The 24,807-nt window shown below is 43.1% G+C and overlaps 1 protein-coding gene across 1 annotated transcript in view; it reads left to right on the forward strand.

Moving 5' to 3' along the window:
* C4_1H18orf63 (chromosome 4_1 C18orf63 homolog) overlaps positions 1-24,807 on the forward strand; it is a 1,615,038-nt gene that overhangs the window by 279,514 nt on the left and 1,310,717 nt on the right. The window contains exon 3 of the mRNA XM_086966887.1: positions 1,761-1,817. Within this exon, the coding sequence (XP_086823013.1) occupies positions 1,761-1,817 (57 nt within the window). The remainder of the gene's footprint in view (positions 1-1,760; positions 1,818-24,807) is intronic.

Genomic DNA, 24,807 nt, shown 5'->3' on the forward strand with positions numbered 1-24,807 from the left:
TGGTTTTGGATACCCTCATTTCCACCCCTCACTATCGGTGGAGAAAGATCCTTCAGAGGCCCATCAGCACTGTAGTATACTGCAGTGATGCTAGTTGACTAATTGCAAAGGGCCCAGTATGGGTAGAGTAGTGAGTGATGTCTGGTTAAAGAAAAAACTCTTCTGCTGGATCAACAGTGTACAGTTTGTTACATAGAGAACACAAAAGATTTAAAGTTCATAGAAATATTGCTCTACACAGGCAAAATCATAAAATGTTTTTTTCACTTCAGGGAGGATGTCAGACTAGTTAGGTGTGACACCATGCTAGAACTAAATTTTTCAGATCCCTACATTGGCTCCCTATCAGATGAGATCTTCTTTAAGACGTCAGGCATTGTACATAAATCTGACCATGGTCAGGTCCCTCGCTGCCTTAAGGAAAATTCTATGGTTTTATTGTGACCTCTGTGCTGATATACATTTTGTGGAGTGTAAGTCATTTGTTTAACAAGCTATCTTTGATTTGTACGGAGATTCGAGGGTGATCTTGTTGTCAGACAGAAATTGCAAGTGGTCTCACAAAGGAGGTCAGCAAGGCTAGTCAACGTAAGCTCATTTGTCCAAAACACCCTCTGTTATGGAACTCTTAGTTGTGTTTCCCTGCTACAGGACCATGACTACCAGACTACAAAACAATATTAGCTCAAAAGGCACCACTGGATAAAGATCTGATGATCAGGGAGCTCAGTTTGTCCCTTGCCATGTGTACTTGCCCGCCCTGTCCATATTGTTCTTCGGATTCTGGTACTAGAATTTTTTTATTTATTTTTCTTGTTGTAAACACAAGACTATGAATGCCAGATTGCAAAGCAGCATGGGTTTGAAAGGTACCACTGGCAAATAACACAATATGGATCTTAGTAGACTTTGTCCCCCACAAATAGGTCATTTTACCCCTCATTTTAGCAATGACTTTCTCCCCCCTAGGCTCAGCTGGTCTCTCCTTTTTTTTAGGAGCACATGGTCTCTTCTCGCAAGCCCAGGAGGTCTTCTCATTTCTTCTCCTAATATTTTCCCTCTATTGGTTTTTCCTTCCAGGCTAAATATTACCAGAGTTAGCCAGGCGAGACAGTCCAGCTTAATAATGTTTAGGGCTGGTGGTGCTAATAACGGGAGCTACCCTAGGTACTGGAACCAAAAATTGCTGGTGGAGGGATTACTTTCTTTGTATCCAGTTGAAAAGGAAGGATATTTAGGCATGCATTATAGCAGACTTTCTCTTTCACTGAAAAGTTCTTGAATCAGCTGCCTGGTTTGTAATGAGTATTTTCAGAAAAAATCATTAACCCGTTTGCTATTAATGTCTCAGTGCACAATTAAAATGAAAATCTAAAAAAAGAAATTAATTAAACTGGCCCATGTGGCTGTAGCCAAAGTGGCCTCAACTTGAAGTAACATTTGTAGTAGAAGTCACTTTTGCGTTCTGTTGAAACGTTTTAATGTTGTTTTTTATTTCCAAAAGTGAAAAGAAAAACATTTTAAAGTGTACATTGTAAATTAGAAGTTATGAAACTAATGAGAATACCACTGCTAAAAATACATAATAACTTTGACAGGTTACTAATCTTTCTTTCCTGATTTCAGAGACAATTTAATTTGCATGTTATTCAGTGATGACTTTATAAAAATGTAAACCTACTCCTCTGTTGTCCTAGTTCCAGTTCTGCTTTTGCTTTAACATCCGAGTAGTAAAGATTTTTATTATCTTTTTTGTGTAGATTCCATTTTATAAAGCAGGCAAAATTCAAGCTGCAGTGGTGAAGCATGGATCCAAGGTAAGCCGTTGCTTTGTGAAATGTTTTTGCGGAAAGCTGCTTCTTTCATATTGTATGGCAAACATGTTACTTATGTCTCTAACAAACTACATTTATATTTTCTCTATGGATAACATACTCCATTAAAGATTACTTAATATTCTGATCTTAACCAACCATTGAGCGGATTGAATGTAGACATTTGAAATTGGGTATACAGCTCTTAGGGCTTTATGTTCAAAACATTTTTGTGACTCGCAAATTCGTTTGCGACTGCTAAAATGTTGTATCTGTATTCTCAAAGTTTAAAATTATTAGCATTTCTTATTTTAATGCTACAAACAAAATGTTTATCGCTTTGCATTTTTGCTGTCAACATTTAAATTTTTTTATACCAAAATATAAAAAATTGCCACTCCTTAAATATGCAGGTTGTGCGTAATAATGAGTGTGTAATAACTGACGATGAAACACGTTATCCAGGCAGTACCCATGATTCCTAATTATTCTCCCATTGGGTCTGTGCACCCGTTTGGCAACAGTATAGCTTGGAGATAGTTTTCTTTTGGGTAAGCTATACAGTATAATTTTGCATTCATGTATACACCTTCATAATTTCTAACATATGTTCAGGGTTTCTTCTAATGCTTAATGTACATTTAGGTGACAGTACATATGTTCTTCGCCCATGGATTATGACACTCTTCCCACATCCTCATTCAGCCAAGCAGCGTAGTTATAATATAGTACACCGACAGACCAGGTCCATTATAGAAAGAACATTTGGACTCCTAAAAGGACGCTTTAGATGCCTACATAAGAGTGGGAGAGCATTGCAGTATGCACCAGACGTTTCTTCTAAAACCGTTGCATGTTCTATGTTGCAAAATGTTGAAACTTAAAGAGGCCTTCCTATACAGATGTTAGAGGACAATAGTGATGATGAAGAAATACCTTCCCCTTGTGCACAACATCAAGATGTAGATGTTAACAGAGCAATTGATGAAAGGAATCTTAGTACACAAATCACAGAGAACTACTTTTTAAATAATTTGTTTATTATTGACATTTTGAGCCTTCCACAAAGTATCATTTTTAAATTCTAAACAATATTTATCTCTGCTTTTTTCACAAGCCATTGAAGAACAAAGTTATGGTTTCCATTAAAGTAACACTTTGCAAATGAAAATGTTACATTAAATAAATATTGTACAGATTTATTTTAGTTGACAGTGTATCAAATAAACAGATAGGTAATACAACAGTTATAGCTTTACTGCTTTGCACTTTTTCCCTTCAATTCCGTAACTCAGTCACTGGATACTGGTGTATTAATTGCATGTACATCTGGGGTTTGTCTAGAACTGTGTCTTGAGTACCCTGCTCTTGCACCCACACAATGTTGTGGCTTGATGCCCCTTCACTTTCTTTAAGTACACCTCCTTCAACACTTCTTGCATGAGTATTTTCCACTTCATTAGGCACATTAATATTTTTTTCTAGGTCTTTAGCAAACTCTCCATTAAAATGTCCTAATTCTGCATGTAAATTCCGTGACCTTCGAGATACAAGACATGTAGCGGTAGCAAGGCCAAAGCCTTGCAGTCTGTTAGTTAACTGTTAATGCTGACATTGGCCAGCACATCTATCATTATACATTATTCCACAGTGTGGATTCGTCCACTGTTAATGCGCTGATTTCAGTACATATAGCCTCATGTGACTCAGGAAAGTGTATGAAACTAGATGCTATGGCTTTGTCAATGTCACTTAATTTTGTCCTAAAAGAATGCAATTCCCTCAGTTGCTGTTTTTGTAATTGCTGCATCGATTTCTCAATGTTTTAACATGCTCAAGTAGCTTGTAATTCTGCTAAAAAATTAAGAGACATCTCTGACCTTGGCCTTATATTGCTGTGCAACTTCACAGCAATCTGCTTCGCATATAGTGTCTCTTGGAGAAGTAATAATTATAATTATATTTCGTCCTGGGACATATTGGGGACCTTATATGTCCATGGGGTTCATGTTTCATTTCTGATGGTTGTTCTACTTGTAAATTGCTACTGAGATGTAAAGCAGATGCTTCACTCAACTCTTTATCATCAACATTTTCAACATTGCCATTTTCCTTTTAAAAGCTCTCTGGTGCAGCAATGTTTTTTAGTGAAAAATAACATATATATTTTTTAGGTGTGGTGAAAATTAAATTTTATGGTTTCACATGTGTATAGTAAAACTGTATGAGCTATAATGCATTGTTGTGCATCCAAAAATACACAGATCCACATATTTTGAGAGATTTTATTTTTTATTTTTTACTTTTATAAAGAATTAGACTTAGTAGAAAATAAAAAAGGGTCTGTTTATTACCCCAATGTACCCCAATCTAGGCCTAGGTAGCTACACTACCTTTTACTTACATTTGTCCTACCTTGCTCTGAATGACAGTTCTAACACTGACCTTTTACCCAGTTATGTGTTGAATAAATGTCGTTCAGTTTCCTTGTAACTAGCCTCCTTTATTATATATATATGAAGATTCTTAGAAAAGTCCTCTGCACATGACGTACATGAGAGCATAAACATACTCTGTGCAAACGTCATGGTCATCTTCATCTTAGGGCGAAAGAACTACTTTGCATTATTGCAGGTATTGATTTAGGCTCCTTTACATATTCGTACTCACAACACATCAATTGTGTAAGGAACCCAGAGGCTATTTAATGTTATAAGAGAACCATACCTACCCTAGATAGACAGAGGGTGAGGTCCCTGCACGCAGAAGCTCCAGCACGCAGCGGTCTGACATCCCTTGCGGGGTGTCGAACTCAAGACCAAGACAGGGTCCTACATTCTCTCCCATCAGGTAATGGGTTGGCTCTTTCCTAACGGATTCTTGGCTTTACACCCACATACACGCTTGGTAAACTTAAAGGTTCAATTACAAAACACAACACAGGGCAATGTGTCCCTAGTGCCAAAGCCAAAATAATACAGCAATCATACAGCAATCCAAACTTATACAAAGGCTAATGTGTGAGTAATACATAACTCAAAAGGTTCTCTAGATATTCCATTTTACAGTGGGAAAACCTCCTTGTTTCCTTGTTACTAGGATGTTTCAATGACCTTTTGACTCTCTAGCTAAACTACTAGGGTCTCATCAGGACTAAGGATTAAGTGGTGGTCCTGAAAAAATCAAATATGAATAACAGGTAAGTAAGGTGTCTGAAGTGATGCCGCTTACTAGGATACATGTAAGATAGGGCGTTATCTGATAGTCCCTGAAAATCAGTGCTAAAGAGCACACAGGCATGCAGAGTAGCAACTGTGGAAATGAAAAAGGTAAGTGCTCACTTTGGGCATGGCCTTGTATTGACAAAATGTTAGGATAACCAGAATTACTCAGTGAAGATAATGATAAATCATATCAGGAGCCCAGTGGTTATAATGCTCCTTTTAACTCACTCCTTGGAGTAAACGCCTTTGTACGGACAAGACGCAATCGACTAGAAGCTGTAGTGAGGGCTGGGTCTTGTTGCGCACATTGCTATGTTAGTATAGGCTTATTAGAAGTTTAAACGCCTTTTTACCTTTTTGCTGCTTTTGCACACAACACTGCATATAACTGTTGTTGTCAGTTAGGCGGTGTGAAATGCTTCACATGAGAATGGCTTGTTTTCAGCATCCCTAGACTTACATCGTGACTCAAGTCTGCACACTGAGAGCTAAAGCCTCCAAGGTTATCATAACAAGGTAGCTGTTGTTCTGGCTGATCGGCTCACGTTTTAGCCATAACATACATGCAGCTGCAGCCAACGTGATTCTGGTGCCTTTAATATTGCACTGTAAGCATGATTTCAGACACTTGGAAGAATCCCGTTTTTCCAGAGAGACAGAGAGCTGTTACAGATCCTGATGTGATTCACACCCGCTGATCTTGGAGGTAAGGGGTCCCCCAAATAAGCCTAAGAGACCTTCTATATTTTATAAAACATAGTACTAGATGTAGGTCATTTACAATTACCAATTTGAAAATCCCAAATTTTACCGATTCAGTATTTTCGAATCGGTAATTGCAATGTAGATAAAAATTGGGTAACAAATACCGAATCGGTAAGATTTGGTATTTACCGAATCGGTATTTACCGAGTCAGTATTTGCCATTGATTCCTATGGGCCTGGAACCCCATAGGAATGAATGTCAATTACCGAATCGGTAATTACCGATTTGGTAAAAATGTGAATTAGTCAAGGGTGGCAGGGTGTCACTTTGACACCACGTTGCACCCCTGATTAGTGTTGGTGTGCACATGTGCCATACATACATGCCCTAAGGGCATGCATGTCTGTCACATGGCACAGGTGTAAATGCACATTTATGCATTTACATAGGAATTCCTTATTTACCACCAACTAATAGTTTATGGTAAATAATGAATTCTTAAAGGCCAGAAGCACTCTTTTAAGTGCTTCCTACATCTTATTTACTGATTCGGTAAATACAGATTCGGTAAATACCGAATCAACATTTACCGATTCGGAATTTACCGAATCGGTAAATAAGCCTCCTACATAGGAAAAGGCTTTTACCGGTCGGGAACGGCCGATTTCGGCCGCTACCGACCAGTAAAAGCCTACCTACATCTGGCCCCTAGTTCCTAGGTAGGGAGGATGATATACTTGGCACTATGAGACCTTTTTCCACCATCATTGTAATATGATTTCTCCTTTTGTGTTTTATGGAATTGTAACAATGCTGATCATATTATTTCTAATCATATGTCTGCTTATGTTAGCAAAGATATTGCATCTTAGAGCACGTCGTTAGAATAAATATTTTAACCTTTCCTGTATCTCTTTTTTACTCCTGTTGTGGACTAGTATGAGAGTATAACGAAAGAGTGTTCTTGCTTCCCACCATTCCTGAGTATAACCTAAGTCGCATGTTCTGGTTTGTCGTATCATTGGTTCCTTTGCTATAGGACGGAGAGCTAATGTGACACTGATGCTAACTGGTTATGGCTTCTAGGCACTAAGGTGAGTTTTTGGTACACCACAATTCACTGAGGTCCTGGGTCTCTGTGCACAGTTCTGTGTAGGAGCAGAATCCCTGCGACAAAGGTAGAGCGCTGTGTGCTGAATTAATTTTAGTACATTTAAACATGGCAAAATCACCACTTTCTGATTTCAAACATCTTAAATTTAAGTCTTTACCATATTCTTATGGTAAGGTTTCTATATTAACACTATTCAGATAATAAGGCCCCTCTTTATACAGAGGAATATATAGCTAAAGTGATAAGTGGACCATCTTTATTTTGAAATAACATCCTTTCTACTACAGACTCAAAGCTAATTTTTTGTAAATTAGAAAAAAACCAAGACAAAACATGTCCGCACAGATTTACCTGCACATATGCTTACAGAATATTTAAAAGGGGGATAATAAAATTAGTCCTGCAAGTGAGGATTGTTCCTGGTATTATTAGAGGAGATACAAAACTCAGAGGTGGTTTTAGCAACATTGCCACAACCTGTTTCCACCACTGGATGGTGCTAGGTATTGAGACAGCACTTTATCACACCAGGGAAGAAATAAAAGTCATTGAGGAGTTAGAGGAAAAATTCCACGGGCCTGACTCCCTCTTAGAAGCCAAAGCAGTACTTGATAATCCGAATAAAACCATTGCTGAATTTCATATAATTGAACTAAAAGAGAAAGCAGACAAGGTTACTAAAAATATACATAATTTTTCAAAAGAACAAACTTACCCTTACTTAAAAGTCAATTTCTACACAAACAAACAAATAACCCCACTTTCAATAAAGACAATACCTAGGAAAGAACTAAAAATCAGAGAAACATCATGTTTCAGATACATCAGTATAGTCAGATGATTCTGACCCTCAGGAAGGCACCAGCTGTAGTGTGAACCTAGTAGAACATACCTTTTAAAGGAAGAGGGCATCAAAGAGGAAAAGGAACCAGAGGCAAACGATGGCAGACTCTGGGGCACCATCAAACCAGAAGGAAGCACTGCAGATAGGGACCACAGGGTCCTTAAATAATGCTGTGAGTGATAACATTTCCTTGAGGCTACCCTATGCCCTCACAATCACTAAATACCCATTTTAAATTGTCAGAACATCTTCTATCATCAGCATAAATCTCGTGCCTTATCAAAGGCCTTTCTTTTTTACTACAGAAAGGACAGAATTTGATCTTTACAACTGTAGTAAGTAGTAAAAATGTATTGTTTTTGATTATTTAACACCATTACAAAAATACATTCTAGGTAAATTCCTTTCTGATCGATACTCTGTTAAAATATTTATGTATCAAGACTTGCATGAATAATATGGAAGTGCAGAGTGTCCATTGTTTGTTTTGTTCGGAGCCTCTGGAGTCTACTCTCTGGAGTCTATACGCTGGTTACAGTACTGCAGATCCTTTGCTCAGATGCTACTTGAAGCAGGAACTTTACTAGCTTCCCATTTAGTTGTGGGTCCCTTGGGTTAAAGCATGGGACGTACAACTTGTCTCCAGGTACGTATGTCTCGTTCATCTAAATGAGTTTTTAGGAGGCCTATCCTTTCTTCTTTTAGTTTGATGCAGGAGCATATTATATGTTCAATGTCCTCATTTGCAACTCTGCATAGCCGGCACTAGTTCCCATAGTTCTTTCTCAGCCATGGTGGAAGATGAGGTATGGCTGGCAGGATCCCTAACCTGTGTTTTAGAAAGACTTCTTTAGACTTTCTGGAGTACCCCAGTTCAAAGTATGTCTGTCACACAAATGATTTGTAACTGCACAGAGTCATCCATGCATGGCTCCTGTGTGCAAAGGCAGTTTTATCTTCTGTAAGAGAAAGTTTCTTAATAACCTTATTTACAATGTGCTTAAAATGCAAGTGTGTTGTTGGGATTTCCCATAGTTCAGCTAGTCCTATGACAGGCAATGGTTCCTCCAAATATGCTTTAGCCGGCAAGGTGGATGTGCTGCACAGTTCCTACCAGAGCTGGTGGTTCAGTGTATTCCTGGTGGAGTTCTTAATTTTTTTGCCAGCACATGATGTACGAGCCTCGTTTTGCGAGGAGTTGCTTCGTTAGACCAAGCTCGAGCCAAACCTGTGCTGGCGAGGTATATGGTGGGAGGTTTAACATTACTCTGTATGCTTTTGCCAAGGTGGTATCCAGCAGTGAAGCGTCCCTACCTCGCAGTACCTCGCTGCCCTATGAGGTACATAATGATGGAATTTTTGCTTGTGCACGGAGGAGTGGGGCAAATATTGGTACTGTTAATTTTCTTTTAAGTTGCCTTAGCATTGTCACAATCACCATTCCTTTCCTCTTGATGGCCTTAAGCTGGTTCACGAAGTGGCCCCCTTTGTCTATCATGACACCTAGGTACTTATACACATCGCAGTTTGTAATTGCGGTATTTCCAAGCAACCAAACATGGGACCGCTTTTCTCCATTAATTGTCAAAGTTTTAGTTTTGTCAATGTTAACTTCTAGATAGTTTTTATCAGCGCACCCATGCAGTGTGTTAAGTAGCAGTTGTAGAGCTACTTGAGTATGGCTAGTTAGAACAACATCGTCTGCATAGGACATGCTGAAAATGGATTTTCTTCCTATTGGAGGGGCTTACGCATTGCAAGCAGTGTGTGCTGTTGTCAAGTCTGCTGTATAAAGGTTAAAAAAAAAAAGGTGCAAGAACGCACCCCTGCTTGAGGCCTGTAGTTGTTTTGTATGCGCCTCAACAGGTGGGAGCCGTTGCTGAGCTTGACCTGTATCCACGTGTTGGAGTGTAATTCTATTAGGAGATTCAGGAGGGACGAAGGAACTCCCCAGTGCGCCAATTTCCTCCAAAGGTTAACTCGGTTGACGATGTTGAACGCCGCCTCGAAATCAACAGAGCAAAGATGAAGAGTTTGTTTGGTTAAAGTTGCTTTATCGATGAGTAGTGACGTTGCTAAAAGATTGGTTGTTGTTCCTGTCTCTCTACAGAACCCAGTTTGGCTAGGGGATTATGTTTTGCTCTGTTGCTCATTCTTGTAGCTCTGTAAGTAGGTTCCCTGCAAAGTATTTTGCTTCTACGTCCAATAATGCAATTAAACGGGAGCTTTTTGGTAGGGTTTTGTCTCCCGCTTCATAAATTGGTGAGATGACGAAGCCCTTCTCTGAGAAGTTGTGATGTCCACTATTCTAGCGGGCACCCTGTATCAGTCCAAACAACCCTTATGGTGATGGTTGTAAAGTCAACCTTATAGACCAGCTATCCGAGTGGTAGCATGGACAAAGCAGTCTTAGGCTAATACTTCAGAGATCACGTGAAGCCGATTGTTTTACCAATAATAACCCCTTGAATACCAAATGAAGGGACACCACACAAGTTATATATCAAATATATATGTATTTATTACTAACACAACCCCTCTGCACTTTTTATGAGGTCAGAGTTTGAGATACAGCACAAGTGACTCAATAAGCATACTATAAGTTGCACAAATACAATTCTGCCCTAGGGGCCTCACGAACCATATACTAAATAAGTGGTATAAGAACCATTTCAGAACAGTTGAATAGGCCTAGGGCCTAGGGAATCGCTGGGACTACACTGAACAACAACAGGTTAGGAAGTAGGAGTCTCACAGGATGCGTGTGCAGTGTCTAAACACACACAAGTTCTCATAGGCTTTCAATGGGAACTTAAAAGTTAGAAACTAGTTGATTTCGGACAGTCCGGGTAGACTTGCGGGGAAACCCAGTTAGAACAGGACAGTTGGAAAGTTATTACCCACGGGAGCACCGGAGTACTCGAGTGACCAGGAAGGAACCAGGAAGGAACCAGGTGATGTCAAGCTGCAAACAGGTGAAGAAGTGAAGCTTGTCTCTGCAGCCACGTGGACCAGGAGGCATCAACGACAACCAGGAGCTGGATGCGGACTGTGCCACGAAGGCTCTCGCTGATGGCGGTGTCGGCTTCCGGATTGGGTCAACAAGCCTTGGCAAAGGCAACCCACGCAGGAAGTGAAGATCGGCTTCTTGTACAGACCAGCAAGGTCTGTTTAGCTTCCCCTTTACAGGAAAGTAAGAGCAAGCCCAGAGCAACCAGACAAGCAGCGTTGTTTCAAAATGGAGTCTTCAAGATGGCCATTAGCCTGCAGGCTAGCAACCGCGAAGATGCGTCAAGAGGAAATGCAAGAGCAGGCCCCACGCGGCATTCGTGGAGTGTGGAGGGCTGAGCTTCGGTGCACTTACGACTTGGTGTTGGGGCTTCTCAAATCCCAATGCACAACTTCGAGGACGCCTCAGAAGCTGCACAATTTAGCAAAGAGCAAAATGGCCAGGTGTCCGGTCCCACATCTCTGGTGTCCGCCACGAGTCTCAGCTTTGCTGGAGGTGCGGGTCGGAGAAGTCTGGAAGTCCAATCCTGTGAAGCAGAGTCATCAGGATCCTTCGGGAGCATCGACAAAGCAAACCGACAATTCACTAGGTGGTGCCTGTTTACACAGGGTGGTCACTCCTTGACCACAAGGGAGATTCTTCAGTCTTCTCGTTGCAGTAGAATGTCGAAGGTCCAGAGTTTCGTTTCAGAGTTTCAGTTCAGGATAATCCAAAGTCTCTAGATTCAGCTCCTAGCTTTATACTGATTAAAGGGGCTAGATTACCTGCTAGGTCCCTCCTATGGGTGGGACCAGGGAAGGGGGTGGTTACACCCCTTTATCTTTGTCCAGTTTCGTGCCAGAGCTGGGGCTGGAGTGCCCCAGCAACTGGTTTGAACCGGGCTATGCATGGAGCACCTTGTGTGCCACAGGCAGTGTCTTATTTCATTCAACCCCAATACACTATAGCCTGTCTGGGGAGGTGCTATCACCTCCCAAGGCAGGAAATCTATTGTCCAGGCCTCCCTCGCTGGAAGGGCTCCCAGCTGCTGGAGGTCAGACTTGTGTCTGTGGCAGCAGCATCCATTTTGTGATGCTGAGGCTCTGATTAACTTTAAACGGGTAAAGCTACAACTACATGTCTTCTCCCTCTAGAAGGGTGGAATGCTACCCCCGTCGCCAGAACTGGCGAGGGGGTAGTATTCCAAAGCGTATGACACCTTACACGACATGTTTTGATAAAGCCAAACCAAAGTTAGCATTAACCGCAAGGAGTATAATGCACTTAAGAGTATATAGTATGGCTATATCATAGAACAGCTATAAGGACATGGTTCCGAAAGCTGCAGACAGGCTCAGCTCATGCTAGAGCACCATCTCACATAAAACCAAGTACTCTGCCTTCAGGATTGTTAAAGAACATTTAGTGCAATTCGATGAATTAATCAAAAACAATTATTTGATCCACAGAGTTTTATTCACTGTGGGATCCAGTGTAACGAATACACGTAGCAAACAATCAACTGTATTGAAGGTCATACAGTGCCCCGGGAAAGAGGAGGGAAGTGATAGTGGTGAGGATAAGGGAGTGGTAGGATTGTGTGACAGTAAAATCAAACATTTGAAAGAACCTTTTATGCTATAATTGGTATAGCAACAACTGCCATAAAGAATGGCGACGATAATTTTAGAAAGGCATACATCACAAGGTACAATACATATACACAATATTGGCGTGAGTTTGCCGCAATTAGAACAACAGTCGACGTTTCGACCCTCTTATTAGTGCAGGAATTGTTATCCTTGCTGCGGGGTCTTCATCAGGACCAGGGGGTTGGGGCAGGTAACCTAATGAAAATGGGTATAATAAACTAAAGTTAGAGGGGTGCTATTCCAGCCTCTCAAATTTATCACAGCGGTAGTTTAAGCGTTAGTCTACATCCTAGTTAGAGGTATTAGCTAGATGATTTATAAAAAGGGGGATTGTGAGTCAGTACACATCAAAGATTAAAAGTACAGTGGTATAAACATGTCCAAAGCATGGAACAAGGTCTAAACATAATTAGGAGGGAGGGCCCGAGCGCCCGGGTTGGAGAACCGGCACGTGTGTTGGCAACAAAACCACTCACAGGGTAAGGCCTGTATTAATTGAATTACCTGAAAATAGATTGGACATAAACTAGAGTTCGGTCCCAAAAGATCGTAGGAGAGCCTGAAATATAGTGAATGAGACTATTACAAGCTACTCTAATACATATTGACATCACAATGAGTTAAAAATTAGGAGGAAGACATACCACAGGGTAAGAAGTCCTCCGTGTGGTCAATGATTAATTAGGGCAACGTCAGAAGTAGAGCTGCACCTAAAAATAATGAGCATACACTGATTACAGGTCTATACAGAGGAGGACAGTCGAAGAGAGTCACAGCATTATCCATTCGGATACAAAATAGTAATGCTTACCGATCGCTGCATCAAGCACTCAGTCGGTGCTAGATATATTAAGGCATCGTGGGAAATGGATCCAAAGTTCGTCTGATGAGTCAAAACAATGGGACCATGAGAGAGCAAATCGATGTTAAAGGATTAAGACAGGAGGCGGAACAGGGGAGGAGTCATACTCACTAAATTAGATTTAATCAGGGAGCTCCGTACGAGGGCAGCCGATATGTGCTGCGTTTCCTGGTTTAGTGAAATAGTCATGGCAACGTGTCACGTGGTGATCGAGTGAGCCATGGAGCGTGAAGAAAGACTACCAGTTGAGTAACGAAGCTAGCCCCGTCAATGGTGTTAATGGAACTGAAGGGGCCAGGCAGTTGGGAAGTATTACAGAACACGTTAACATGTCATGAGTCCGAGACACTACCGTGAGAGAATAATCAATTGCGAGACAGCATTCGGAGCATCAAATCAAAAGAAGAACAATGTGATATCAGTATCATCTCAAAACAACCAATTAGTATATGCAGGGCGTACCTCTCGAACATGAGGGTAAGGCCCATGGCGCAGTCAATCAACACATACATTCACAGACTGTATGATAATCACCACTGGAATAGTAGCGTACCTCTCGGACATGAGGGTAGGGCCACCTTGCTGAAACTCAGAAATATTTGGAAGAAATCTACATGGATTTGACTGGGAAAGGGATATATTATAAATAGGACCCTACTCAGGATGGTCAAAAAAGGGGGGTTCAAGTATATTCAATGATTAGAAATAGGAGCATAAATGAGCGGAGATAACCCCATCATGGAAGTGTAGCCTATTGGGAAAATGAACTATCATGTTCATTAAGGCCAGTTTCAATTGAATTAAAAAAGTAGATCCATTTCAGTTCTCGGGTGTTTAGAATGTCAGAGATATTTCCACCTCGTGGTCCCAGCGTTGCCTTTTCAATGACCAGCCATCGTAGACTTTCAGGGGGATGGGAATTCAACTTGAAATGTTGCACTAGCGGTGCGCCAGGGACATCACAACGGATTCGGCTCATGTGTTGTAAAATCCGCGCTTTTACTTTTTGTTGAGTTTGGCCGATGTAGATTTTCTGGCATGGGCAAACGATGGCGTAGATGATGTTATTTGAGTTGCAGTTGCTGAAAGATTTGAGCTTGACTGTAAGGTGGAGATGTAGGAATTCTTTGGTCTGAATAGCAGAATCGCAGGCCTTACAATGGCCACATTTGGCCACAAATGGTAAGTTCCACATGGAGGTAATCGTGGGTTGGCTGTCTGTGGATAAGAAAGAGCAAACCACATAGTCCTTAATGCTCTTAGCCTTCTTGAACGCATGAAGTGGTGTCTCAGGTTGTTTGATATCATCAGATACCAAATGCCAGTGCTGGTTGATAATCCGTTTGATCCTATTGCTTTTGGTATTGAAGGTAGTAACACAAGCAATACGGTTCTCTTCCTGGTTTGTTCTGTCTTGTGGTGATAGTAGTTCTTCGCGGGGATAGAACCACGCATGCTTGCGTGCTTTCTTTATCAGGCGTCTTGGGTATCCCCGGCTTAGCAAGCGATTTGAAAGATCCTCTGATTCCGAGAAATAATGGTCTTTACTTGAACAATTCCTTCGTATCCTTAGAAACTGCCCAAAGGGCAGGTTATCACGGAGAGCTCGGGATGATGACTGTTGTAAGCCAATAGAGAATTTCTCTCAGATGGTTTGCGATATAATTTGGTGCAAAGTGATCCAGATTGATGGTAAATCGTGACATCCAGAAAATCAATGGTGTTGCTGTCCGATTGGATAGTAAACTTGACAAATTGAGATTGTTGGTTTAGCCAGGTAAAGAAACTGCTTAATTGGTCATGGCTACCGTTCCAAATGAGCAAAATGTCATCAATATACCTCATCCAGAGACCAATCTGGTCTCTGAATGGGTTCAATTGATTAAGGACTGTATCTTCTTCAAAGGCTGCCATGTAAAGTATGGCTACATCGGGTGCGATTATGTTTAGACCTTGTTCCATGCTTTGGACATGTTTATACCACTGTACTTTTAATCTTTGATGTGTACTGACTCACAATTCCCCTTTTTATAAATCATCTAGCTAATACTTCTAACTAGGATGTAGACTAACGCTTAAACTACCGCTGTGATAAATTTGAGAGGCTGGAATAGCACCCCTCTAACTTTAGTTTGTTATACCCATTTTCATTAGGTTACCTGCCCCAACCCCCTGGTCCTGATGAAGACCCCGCAGCAAGGATAACAATTCCTGCACTAATAAGAGGGTCGAAACGTCGACTGTTGTTCTAATTGCGGCAACCTCACGCCAATATTGTGTATATGTATTGTACCTTGTGATGTATGCCTTTCTAAAATTATCGTCGCCATTCTTTATGGCAGTTGTTGCTATACCAATTATAGCATAAAAGGTTCTTTCAAATGTTTGATTTTACTGTCACACAATCCTACCACTCCCTTATCCTCACCACTATCACTTCCCTCCTCTTTCCCGGGGCACTGTATGACCGTCAATACAGTTGATTGTTTGCTACGTGTATTCGTTACACTGGATCCCACAGTGAATAAAACTCTGCGGATCAAATAATTGTTTTTGATTAATTCATCGAATTGCACTAAATGTTCCTTGTTCACACTGGGACCCCTTCCTCCTAGTACTTACTGAACCCAGGTCCCAGTGACTACATTTGGGTAACCCCCTCATTTATAACCTTCAGGATTGTTAAGGCCTGCCATAGAAGTAACTTATAGGTGCATATGTGTCTATATATAAAGTTAGATATAGGAATACTAAATCTGAGCAAGGGGTTATTACACGACCTTGCCCCAGCTGAGTGATCAGCCAGTTGTGTCAATTTGGATGGCCAGCCAGGGGTGGCATAATACATGCTGCAGCCCCCGGTAGGCCTTGGAAGCACCTATGCCCTGGGTACCTATGGTACACTATACAGGGGCTCATAAAGGTGACCCAATACCCAATTGGATATGTACCTAAAGTACATTGTATGAATTTAGAGAGAGGACAGCTGGGCTGTGGGTCTGATTAGCAGGCCCACAGCCACACTAAAGTCGAGAAACCAGTATATCAGAGCAAAAAGTGGGGGTGACCATAGGAAGCAGACCCTACTCTCCTACATAACCCCCCCCCCCCCCAAACGCAGGGACATTAAACTAACCTTGACCAGTTGAGTCTTTATGTTATTAGTAGAAATATCTGGAGAGTCCATCTGCATTACCATGGTCAGTTCCAGGTCTATTTTCCACTGTAAAGTCCATACCCTGTAGGGAAGTGGACCACCTAAGTAGTTTGGGATTTTCACCTTTCATCTGATTTAGCCACAAGAGTGGCTTATGGTCTGTCTGAATCTTGAAGTGAGTACCAAACAAGTATGGCCTCAGCTTCTTCAGGGCCCAAACCACAGCAAAGGCCTCCCTCTCAATAGCTGACCAACGTTTCTCTTTAGGGGTCAGCCTTCTGCTAATAAAAGCAATTACCATCTTTATTCAATTGTGAAAGAACAGCCCCCACACCCAAGTCAGAAGCATCTGTTTGGACAATGAATTCCTTGGAGTAATCTGGACTTTTCAGAATAGGTGCAGAGCACAATGGCTGCTTCAGGTCATCAAATGCCTTTTGACAGCTTACTGTCCACTGAACCTTTATTGGCATTTTATTTGATGTTAAGTAATTAAGTGGTGCCACAATGGACCCATAGTTCTTAACAAACTTTCTGTAATAACCAGACAGGCCCAAGGAAGCTCTGACCTGTGTCTGGGTGGTTGGAGGAGACCAGTCCTTGATGGTCTGGATCTTACTCTCCAGTGGTTGAACCTGACCCCCACCTACAAGGTGGCCCAGGTACACAACCTTACTCTGCCCTATCTGGCACTTAGTAGCCTTGATAGTCAGGCCTGCCTTTTGCAGGGCCTCCAAAACTTTCTTCAGGTGGATCAGGTGATCCTCCCAGGTGGAGCTGAAGACAACAATATCATCTAGATAAGCTGCATAAAAGTCATCCAGCCCAGAAAGGACTTGGTTCACCAACCTTTGGAAAGTGGCAGGTGCATTCTTCAAACCAAAGGGCATCACCACAAATTGGTAATGACCTCCTGGGGTTGAAAATGCTGTTTTGGCTTTTGCATCATCAGCTAGTCTGATTTGCCAGTAGCCTGCTGTCAGGTCAAATGTGCTCAAAAACTTGGCAGAAGCCAATCTGTCAATGACCTCATCTGCCCGAGGTGTTGGATGGGCATCTGTCCTAGTGACAGCATTGAGACCTCTGTAGTCCACACAAAACCTCATCTCTCTCTTACCATCTTGGGTGTGAGGCTTTGGCACAAGGACTACTGGACTGGCCCAGGGGCTCTATGAGGGCTCAATAACTCCCAGTTCTAACATCTTTTGGACCTCTGTCCTTAACAAGTCCCTGACATGGTCAGGTTGCTGCTTGGGGGGACAGACGTTTCTTGGTAGCCACGGCGAGGCTATGGAACACTCTCCCTCTCTACATCAAAACCAGTCCATCCCTTTTAATTTTCCGAAAACAGTTGAAAACGTGGCTCTTTGATCAATAATTTCACTTTTCATTTATTTCCGTCAACGTATAATCCTCTGCGCCGAGACACCTTCGGGTATTTGTGCGCAATACAAATTTAATAAACATAAACATAAACATAGATTTTACTCTTCACAGGCAGACTGTCACCAGTGTCCACCTCATGGGTGCATCAGTTTGTCTGACTTGGGGTCAGGGAAAACATATGCCTTTAGGCCTGTAGAACTTGTCTGCAGTCCTGTTGCTGCTGGTCAGTGAGGCTGCCTGCCAAGGCCACTCCATCAACTGAACCATCATCAGGGTTCTGAGAAAGCAGGTCTGGGAGAGGGTCAATCTCCTCCTTCTGTCCCTCATCTGTAGCCATGAGCAAGCCCATGTCTGCCCTGTCAACATATGCCTTCAGTCTGTTGACATGAAGCACCCTGTGGGGGCTTCTGGGAGTCCCATGATCAACCAAGTAGGTTACCTCTCCCTTTTGCTCAACAATAGTGTGGGGTCCAGACCATTTGTCTTGGAGTGCTGCTGGGGCCACTGGCTCCAACACCCACACGTTCTGGCTTGGCTGGTATACATTCAGCACAGCCTTTTGGTCATGCCAGGCTTTTTGAAGTTCCTGGCTAGCCACAAGGTTTTTAGAAGCCTTCTTCATGTATTCGGCCATCCTGGAGCGAAGAGCAAGTACATAGTCCACTATGTCTTGTTTAGGCTTTTTGAGAGGTAACTCCCATCCTTTCTTCACCAGACATAGGTGTCCCTTTACAGGATGCCCAAACAAAAGTTCAAAAGGGCTGCAGCCAACCCTCTTTTGTGGGACCTTTCTGTAAGCAAACAGAAGGCAGGGCAGAAGGATGTCCCACCGTCGCCTAAGCTTTTTAGGTAAACCCTTGATCATGCCCTTCAAGGTATTGTTGAATCTTGCCACAAGACCATTGCACTGTGGATGATAGGGAGTGGTGAACTTGTAGTTCACACTACATTCCTTCCACATAGCAGTTGGGTACGCAGACATAAAGTTTGCACCCCTGTCTGAGACAACCTCCTTCTGAAAACCCACTCTTGAAAAAACTCCCATGAGGGCTCTTGCCACAACAGGCGCTGTTGTGGTCCTTAGGGGAATAGCTTCTGGGTATCTGGTGGCATGATCCACTACCACCAGAATAAATCTGTGCCCAGAGGCTGTTTGGGGATCCATTGGTCCAACAATGTCTATCCCAACTGTATCAAAGGGAACCCCCACCACGGGTAGTGGTATAAGGGGGCCTTTGTTGTTCCTTATACTCACAAAACCTGGTCCTACTATGCCACAGGCAATTTCATTTATACTACCTCTTGTTGACTCGTTCGTGCGGTTATTCTTAACCTTACACCCACTCCAGGAGTTTACAACAGGGTATGCATGTCTTTAAAATTTCTTCATACAATCTGTGCGTGTCATTCCCTGTGTGTCTACAGTCCCTCCACTCAAGCTGTGCTTGTGCAGCCCCATGTGTGGATGCAGAGAGGGATAGGTCAGATTAAATCAAAAAAGGGTCAGAAAAAATGTGTGGACGATAGGAAGGTACCTCACGGGAGCAACCACCAGGGAACTGCTGACAGGTTCTCGTCAGTATGTTCCACTTCTCATCATTGGCTCCTTCCCATCAAAAATAAACAAAATAGAAAGTAGGAAAAGAAGGTCAGTTGACTCAATAGTGTATGTCCCTACCACACCTATGTGCATCTACCCCCGCAAGTATCAACACCGCTAATCAGTGTGATACTGCATTAAAAATGGAGTTAGAAGTCCCTAGCTATTCAGACACCTTTATTCTATGCTGGGTGTCTACTCCCACTAAAACCAACACTCTACCGTTGTGCTTCGTTTTATATTCTATGAAGCCATTATGTTTCATTGCCTGCCTAATTTCGTCTGCAACTTCTTCTGGGCTGGGGGTTCTCCACACACCGCCGGTCGCCGCCGGCGTTTAAATCTGTAGCCACACAAGACACCGACAGAAAGACAAAACAACATAAAAAACATAGAGTGACACACATTAGTTGGATGCCCATTTCCTCTAGATGTACGTAAAATCCAACTGTCTCAGGGACATGTGCAGACCCATTACCTTCATCTCTGTGCCTACTGGCATACCTGGAGTTCCTAGTGCCCCCATATGTGGTACTGGTCCACCTTTGGAATTTGTTTTTTGGTCGCTTCTCGTCGACCTGCAAACATGCATATACATAGTGAGTACCTTGTACCTCTACACTATGTCATTCTTGCCCGTTTATTTAATTTGTGAGATTTATAGTTAAAATTGGCACTTGCCAACATGTCTCGTGCCTCGCTATCGCTGCGGCTCCTTGGTATTGTGGCCGCTATCGTTTCTCCACTTTCCAATACAACTACGCTTGCCCTGACTCACAATTACGACCCACATTATTCCACCTCCCGTATGCTCCTTTGCACTTCTTAAAGTGCCGGTAAATAACCCCCACAAGTCTATGTATTTGCTCGCTGGTCATGTGGCTCTGGATTACGGATCCCTCTCCTTACCGTCTTTCGCTAACGACGTTTCTTCTACTCGGGGCTCCCGTTCCCGCTATCTCGAGCCTTGTTCTCGCCGGCTGTATTACATGTTGGTGTGTGACGTAACGTGTCACATGACCTGTTACTACATGGCGGCCTTCTTGGAATGGGGAGATCTTTCGTTCTACCATGCACCCTTCCTATGCCGTCTCCTCGTAGTGTATCTAATAGTGATTTCTCAGTTGCTGATTATTCATACGCTTTTGTCTACCTATACCGGTATCGAATTGGTGAATTTCACTGTTTGGGAAAAGAATATTAACATTATTATTATGTGGGATCCTCTTCCTATATATATTCTCAGTGAAAATGTAGTCCCGGGGCTCTCTCAGCCAGTATCACCAGTTGGGGATATATTGATTCTCCTATATGTGCCACCCCCTCTTCAAGCAGACATAACTCAGAGGGCCCTCCTGTCAGTGCTCATTCATCTTACAGATATCTTATTCCATTCAATACGATCATTGAGTCCATCTTTATCTGCCCTCTCTTGATAGATCCAGCGAGCTTCCTTTGACATCAGCCTGGTTTCAATTGTTCTAGGGTCCCCCATGATTTTTTCTAGGATCACCCAGCGTATGTCTTTAGGTTGGTGTTGCATCAATTTGAAATGCTGTACCAACTTAGTTGTTAGTCGTCCTGCTCTCAACGTGCTGAGATGTTCCTGAATGCGGAACTTGGCCTTTCTTGTTGTTAGCCCAATGTAGTGGAGTCCGCACGTGAGCCGATATATGACATTAGCTGTGTTGCAGTTCGTCAGGCTATTCAGATTCCATATCCTGCCATTCTCCAGTTGAACACTCTTCGTTTTTTCGGTGAGTCCGCACACTGAGCAGCATCCACACGGGTGATGCCCAACGACTGGTTGTGGTGCTACCCCTTCCTGTCTGGGTCATGAATGCACCAGCCTATCCTTCAAATTTTGCGATCTTTGAAAGGCAAACCTCGGTGGTGGCATCTTAAAACTGCTGGTAGTCAAAAGGTGCCAGTGCCTTCTTAAGATCAAGCGGATCTTAGAGGACAATGGATCGAAGGTGGTGACCACCAGTAAACATTCTCCTGTTTCCTTTGGTACTCTCTCAAGGAGACTTTCCCGTGGAGTGTTCAGAGCTCGCTTCCATGCAGATTTCACTACTCTTTTGGGGTATGCACGTGTCTCCAGCTTCGCCATCAGTTCACTCGCTTCTTCCACATATTTTTCTTTGGTACTGCAGTTCCGTCTGTACCGGAGGAACTGTCCTACCGGCAGATTATCACCGAGTGCGCGAGGATGATATGAGTTATAGTGGAGCAATGAGTTTTTATCAGTCGGCTTCTTATGGACCTGCGTGGTAAGTTGATGATCCTGGGCTAGTATATCAAGGTCCAAGTATACTGCTGTCTCCCTATTATAATGCCAAGAACATTTCAGACATGGGTCCAGGTTATTCAACCACATGAGAAACTCCTGCAATGTCGCCTCAGACCCAGTCCACACACAGAGGACATCATCAATAAATCGCTTCCAGAGGCAAATGTTCTTCTGGTACGGGTTCGATGGATGATGAATGTTGTGAGTCTCGAACTGTCCCACATAGATACACGCTAGACTGGGGGCAAATGTAGCCCCCATCGATCTACCAGATATTTGTAAATACAGTTGGTCTTTATACTGGAAAAAGTTTCTGGTAAGCGCTATCTCAATACATTGCAGGACAAAAGATGGAGGTGTATCGAAGAGTAGTGTGGTTAGAGGCGGCAGACTCGAGAGCAGAGGACGGCCCGGGACCAGGGTTCGATTCCCGGCGCGGCAGGTTTCTGGACCAGGGTCAGCGGACTCGATAATTCTCTTGCCTTGGTGCCCACTCTGATCAGCGATCACACTCGGCAACTCTGGGCATTAGCTTGCCTCATCTTCACTAACGGCCCCACCAGACCGCCGGGGATGCCTGGTCTCACCCTGGAGATACCCATTAAGGGACCATCTCTCAGGGAAGCCAGGAAGGGTTTCGCAGCGGTTGAAGCGCCTTGGGACCCTACGGGTAAGTAGTGCGCTATATAAATGCCAATACATACATACATACATACTCTCTCCCCGCAAGGGCCCGTGCTACTGCCACCAGCGTGGCGTCCTGGGGTATGCTTGTATATAGTGATTCAATATCGATTGTTACCAGAAATTGTTGGTCCGGGTCATATTCCATGTCCATCAGGATGTTCAATACATCGGTCGTGTTGTGTATGTAAGATGCTTGGGTGATGACACATTCCCTAAGGAAGAAATCAGCAAATTGAGATAGTGGCTCCAGTATTGACTGGATACCGGACACTATCAGTCGTCCTGGTGGTGGGGACTGAGCCTTGTGGATTTTTGGAACAATATAGAATGCAGGGATCCTGGGTTTTGGATTAATCAGGAAATCCATTTCCTTCGCAGTGATCCACTTTTTCTCTTTTGCCTCCACCACCACAGCTGTAATTACTGTGAGCAACTCTGCTGTTGGGTCACGCATTAGCAGTTGATAATTCTGGCGTGCCCCCAACAGGCGATTAATTTCTATTTCATAGTCTGTGGTGTTAAGTACCACGACTGCCCCGCCTTTTGTCGGCTGGCTTGATGGTAATGGAGGTGTTGTTTTCCAAGGATTTAACTGCCATCCATTCCGTTTTGCTCATATTAGAGTATTTCCGTTTGGATTCAGTCCGCTCTAGTTGTTCAATGTCAGATAAGACTTTTTCTTCAAGGAAAGCTACTTCTGGTCCTACAGTACTCATTACTGGACAGAACGTAGAGGGGCGGTGGAAATTTGTATTGAACACTGAAGGAGGGTCCTGTGGCTTGTCTGCGAAAAATTTCTTTAGTTTGATTTTTCTGAGAACTTCATGTATTTCACTTCGACACTTGAAACTATCATGTTCAGGAGTGGGGACAAACCCCAGTCCCTTGTTTAGAACCTCACGCTCTATGGGTGTTAGGGCATAGTCAGATAGGTTGACAACAATATCATTGTCATATGATGTTAGAACTGGGGTTGCTTGTATCCCCTGCTCCTGGTGACCCGTGGGGAGAAAGTTTGCCATGTTGGATTCTGCCTGGCCCGCCCCCGACCGCTCGGTGCCTGGCCTCCCCCTATCCCTCTTTCTGCCTGTTGCTGTCCTAAAAAAGACCTGAACAGTGCTCCTAGGTCCTCGTCACTTCTCCCTTGAGTGTTGAACCTAACCCGTCCTTGATTAGATGTGGATGGTTGGGCACTAGTGTCGTCATCTTCACTGCTCGTATTGTCGAAGGTCCAGTTTTGTGGTGTCCTCCTGCCCTGATTGCGCCCTCCTCTATTCCCACCTCTCTGAGCCGCCGAGGTTACTTGAGTTTGATAATAGGCGTCTTCCGTGTAGGGAAAGGCCCACTCATGTGTGAACCTCTCTAGATTTCTTTTTAAACCTTTTAATTTTCTGGTTCACCATATATGTTTTGTACTCGCCCAAGTCAGTTTTAATTTTGGCGAGTTGGTCTTTAGTATCTTGTAAAGTGGTGTCTGCCTTAATAGCCTCCTCCAAATCCAAGATCTCTTTCAACAGTTCCTCACTAAGGCACTTGGCCGTGTTGATAATGAGGATAAACCAGTCCCGAGTGCACTTGTTCGCAATGTAACTCCAGTCCACTCGAACCGCTTATCCTCCAGGAAGATTTTGGGCTCTAGTCTTACCAATAGACTGGCGGGGGCTGCTCCTGCTCTGAGGTATTCTGTCATCAATGCCCCATGCAGGGCTATTCGTACTTGGCGCTTTTTCAGGCTACTTAGTTTGTCCCACTCTTCTCTAGCTGTTGTGCTTGTCAGAGGAGCATCTGGGAGTAGCGATGGGCCTGATAAGATGGAGGCTATCTGGTCTTCAGTGAAGGCCAGGCAGTATTTATCCATCTTATGTGTCTATGTCCTGTGAAACAGTTGGATAGGGCTGTGTCAAAACTCTTTGTTAATTATGGCTGGAGATCCAGTCATATATCAAAGTTCTTTGTCTTAAAACGAGGAAAAATGCAAAATATCAGAGTGCTCTCACGGCTGATCCGCCGTTCTCAACAATTCTCACTCAATAGGAGCTCAGAGGGAAATATTCAGACCCAGGTACCCTCCACTCATATCATTATACTCACAAAACCTGGTCCTACTATGCCACAGGCAATTTCATTTATACTACCTCTTGTTGACTCGTTCGTGCGGTTATTCTTAACCTTACACCCACTCCAGCATTTTACAACAGGGTATGCCTGTCTTTAAAATATCCTCATACAATCTGAGCATGTCATTCCCTGTGTTTCTACAGTCCCTCCACTCAAGCTGTGCTTGTGCAGCCCCATGTGTGGATGCAGAGAGGGATAGGTCAGATTAAATCAAAAAAGGGTCAGAAAAAATGTGTGGACGATAGGAAGGTACCTCACGGGAGCAACCACCAGGGAATTGCTGACAGGTTCTCGTCAGTATGTTCCACTTCACATCATTGGCTCCTTCCCATCAAAAATAAACAAAATAGAAAGTAGGAAA

The sequence above is a fragment of the Lissotriton vulgaris genome, chromosome 4_1 (assembly GCF_964263255.1).
Source record: "Lissotriton vulgaris chromosome 4_1, aLisVul1.2, whole genome shotgun sequence".
NCBI classification, from domain to species: domain Eukaryota; kingdom Metazoa; phylum Chordata; class Amphibia; order Caudata; family Salamandridae; genus Lissotriton; species Lissotriton vulgaris.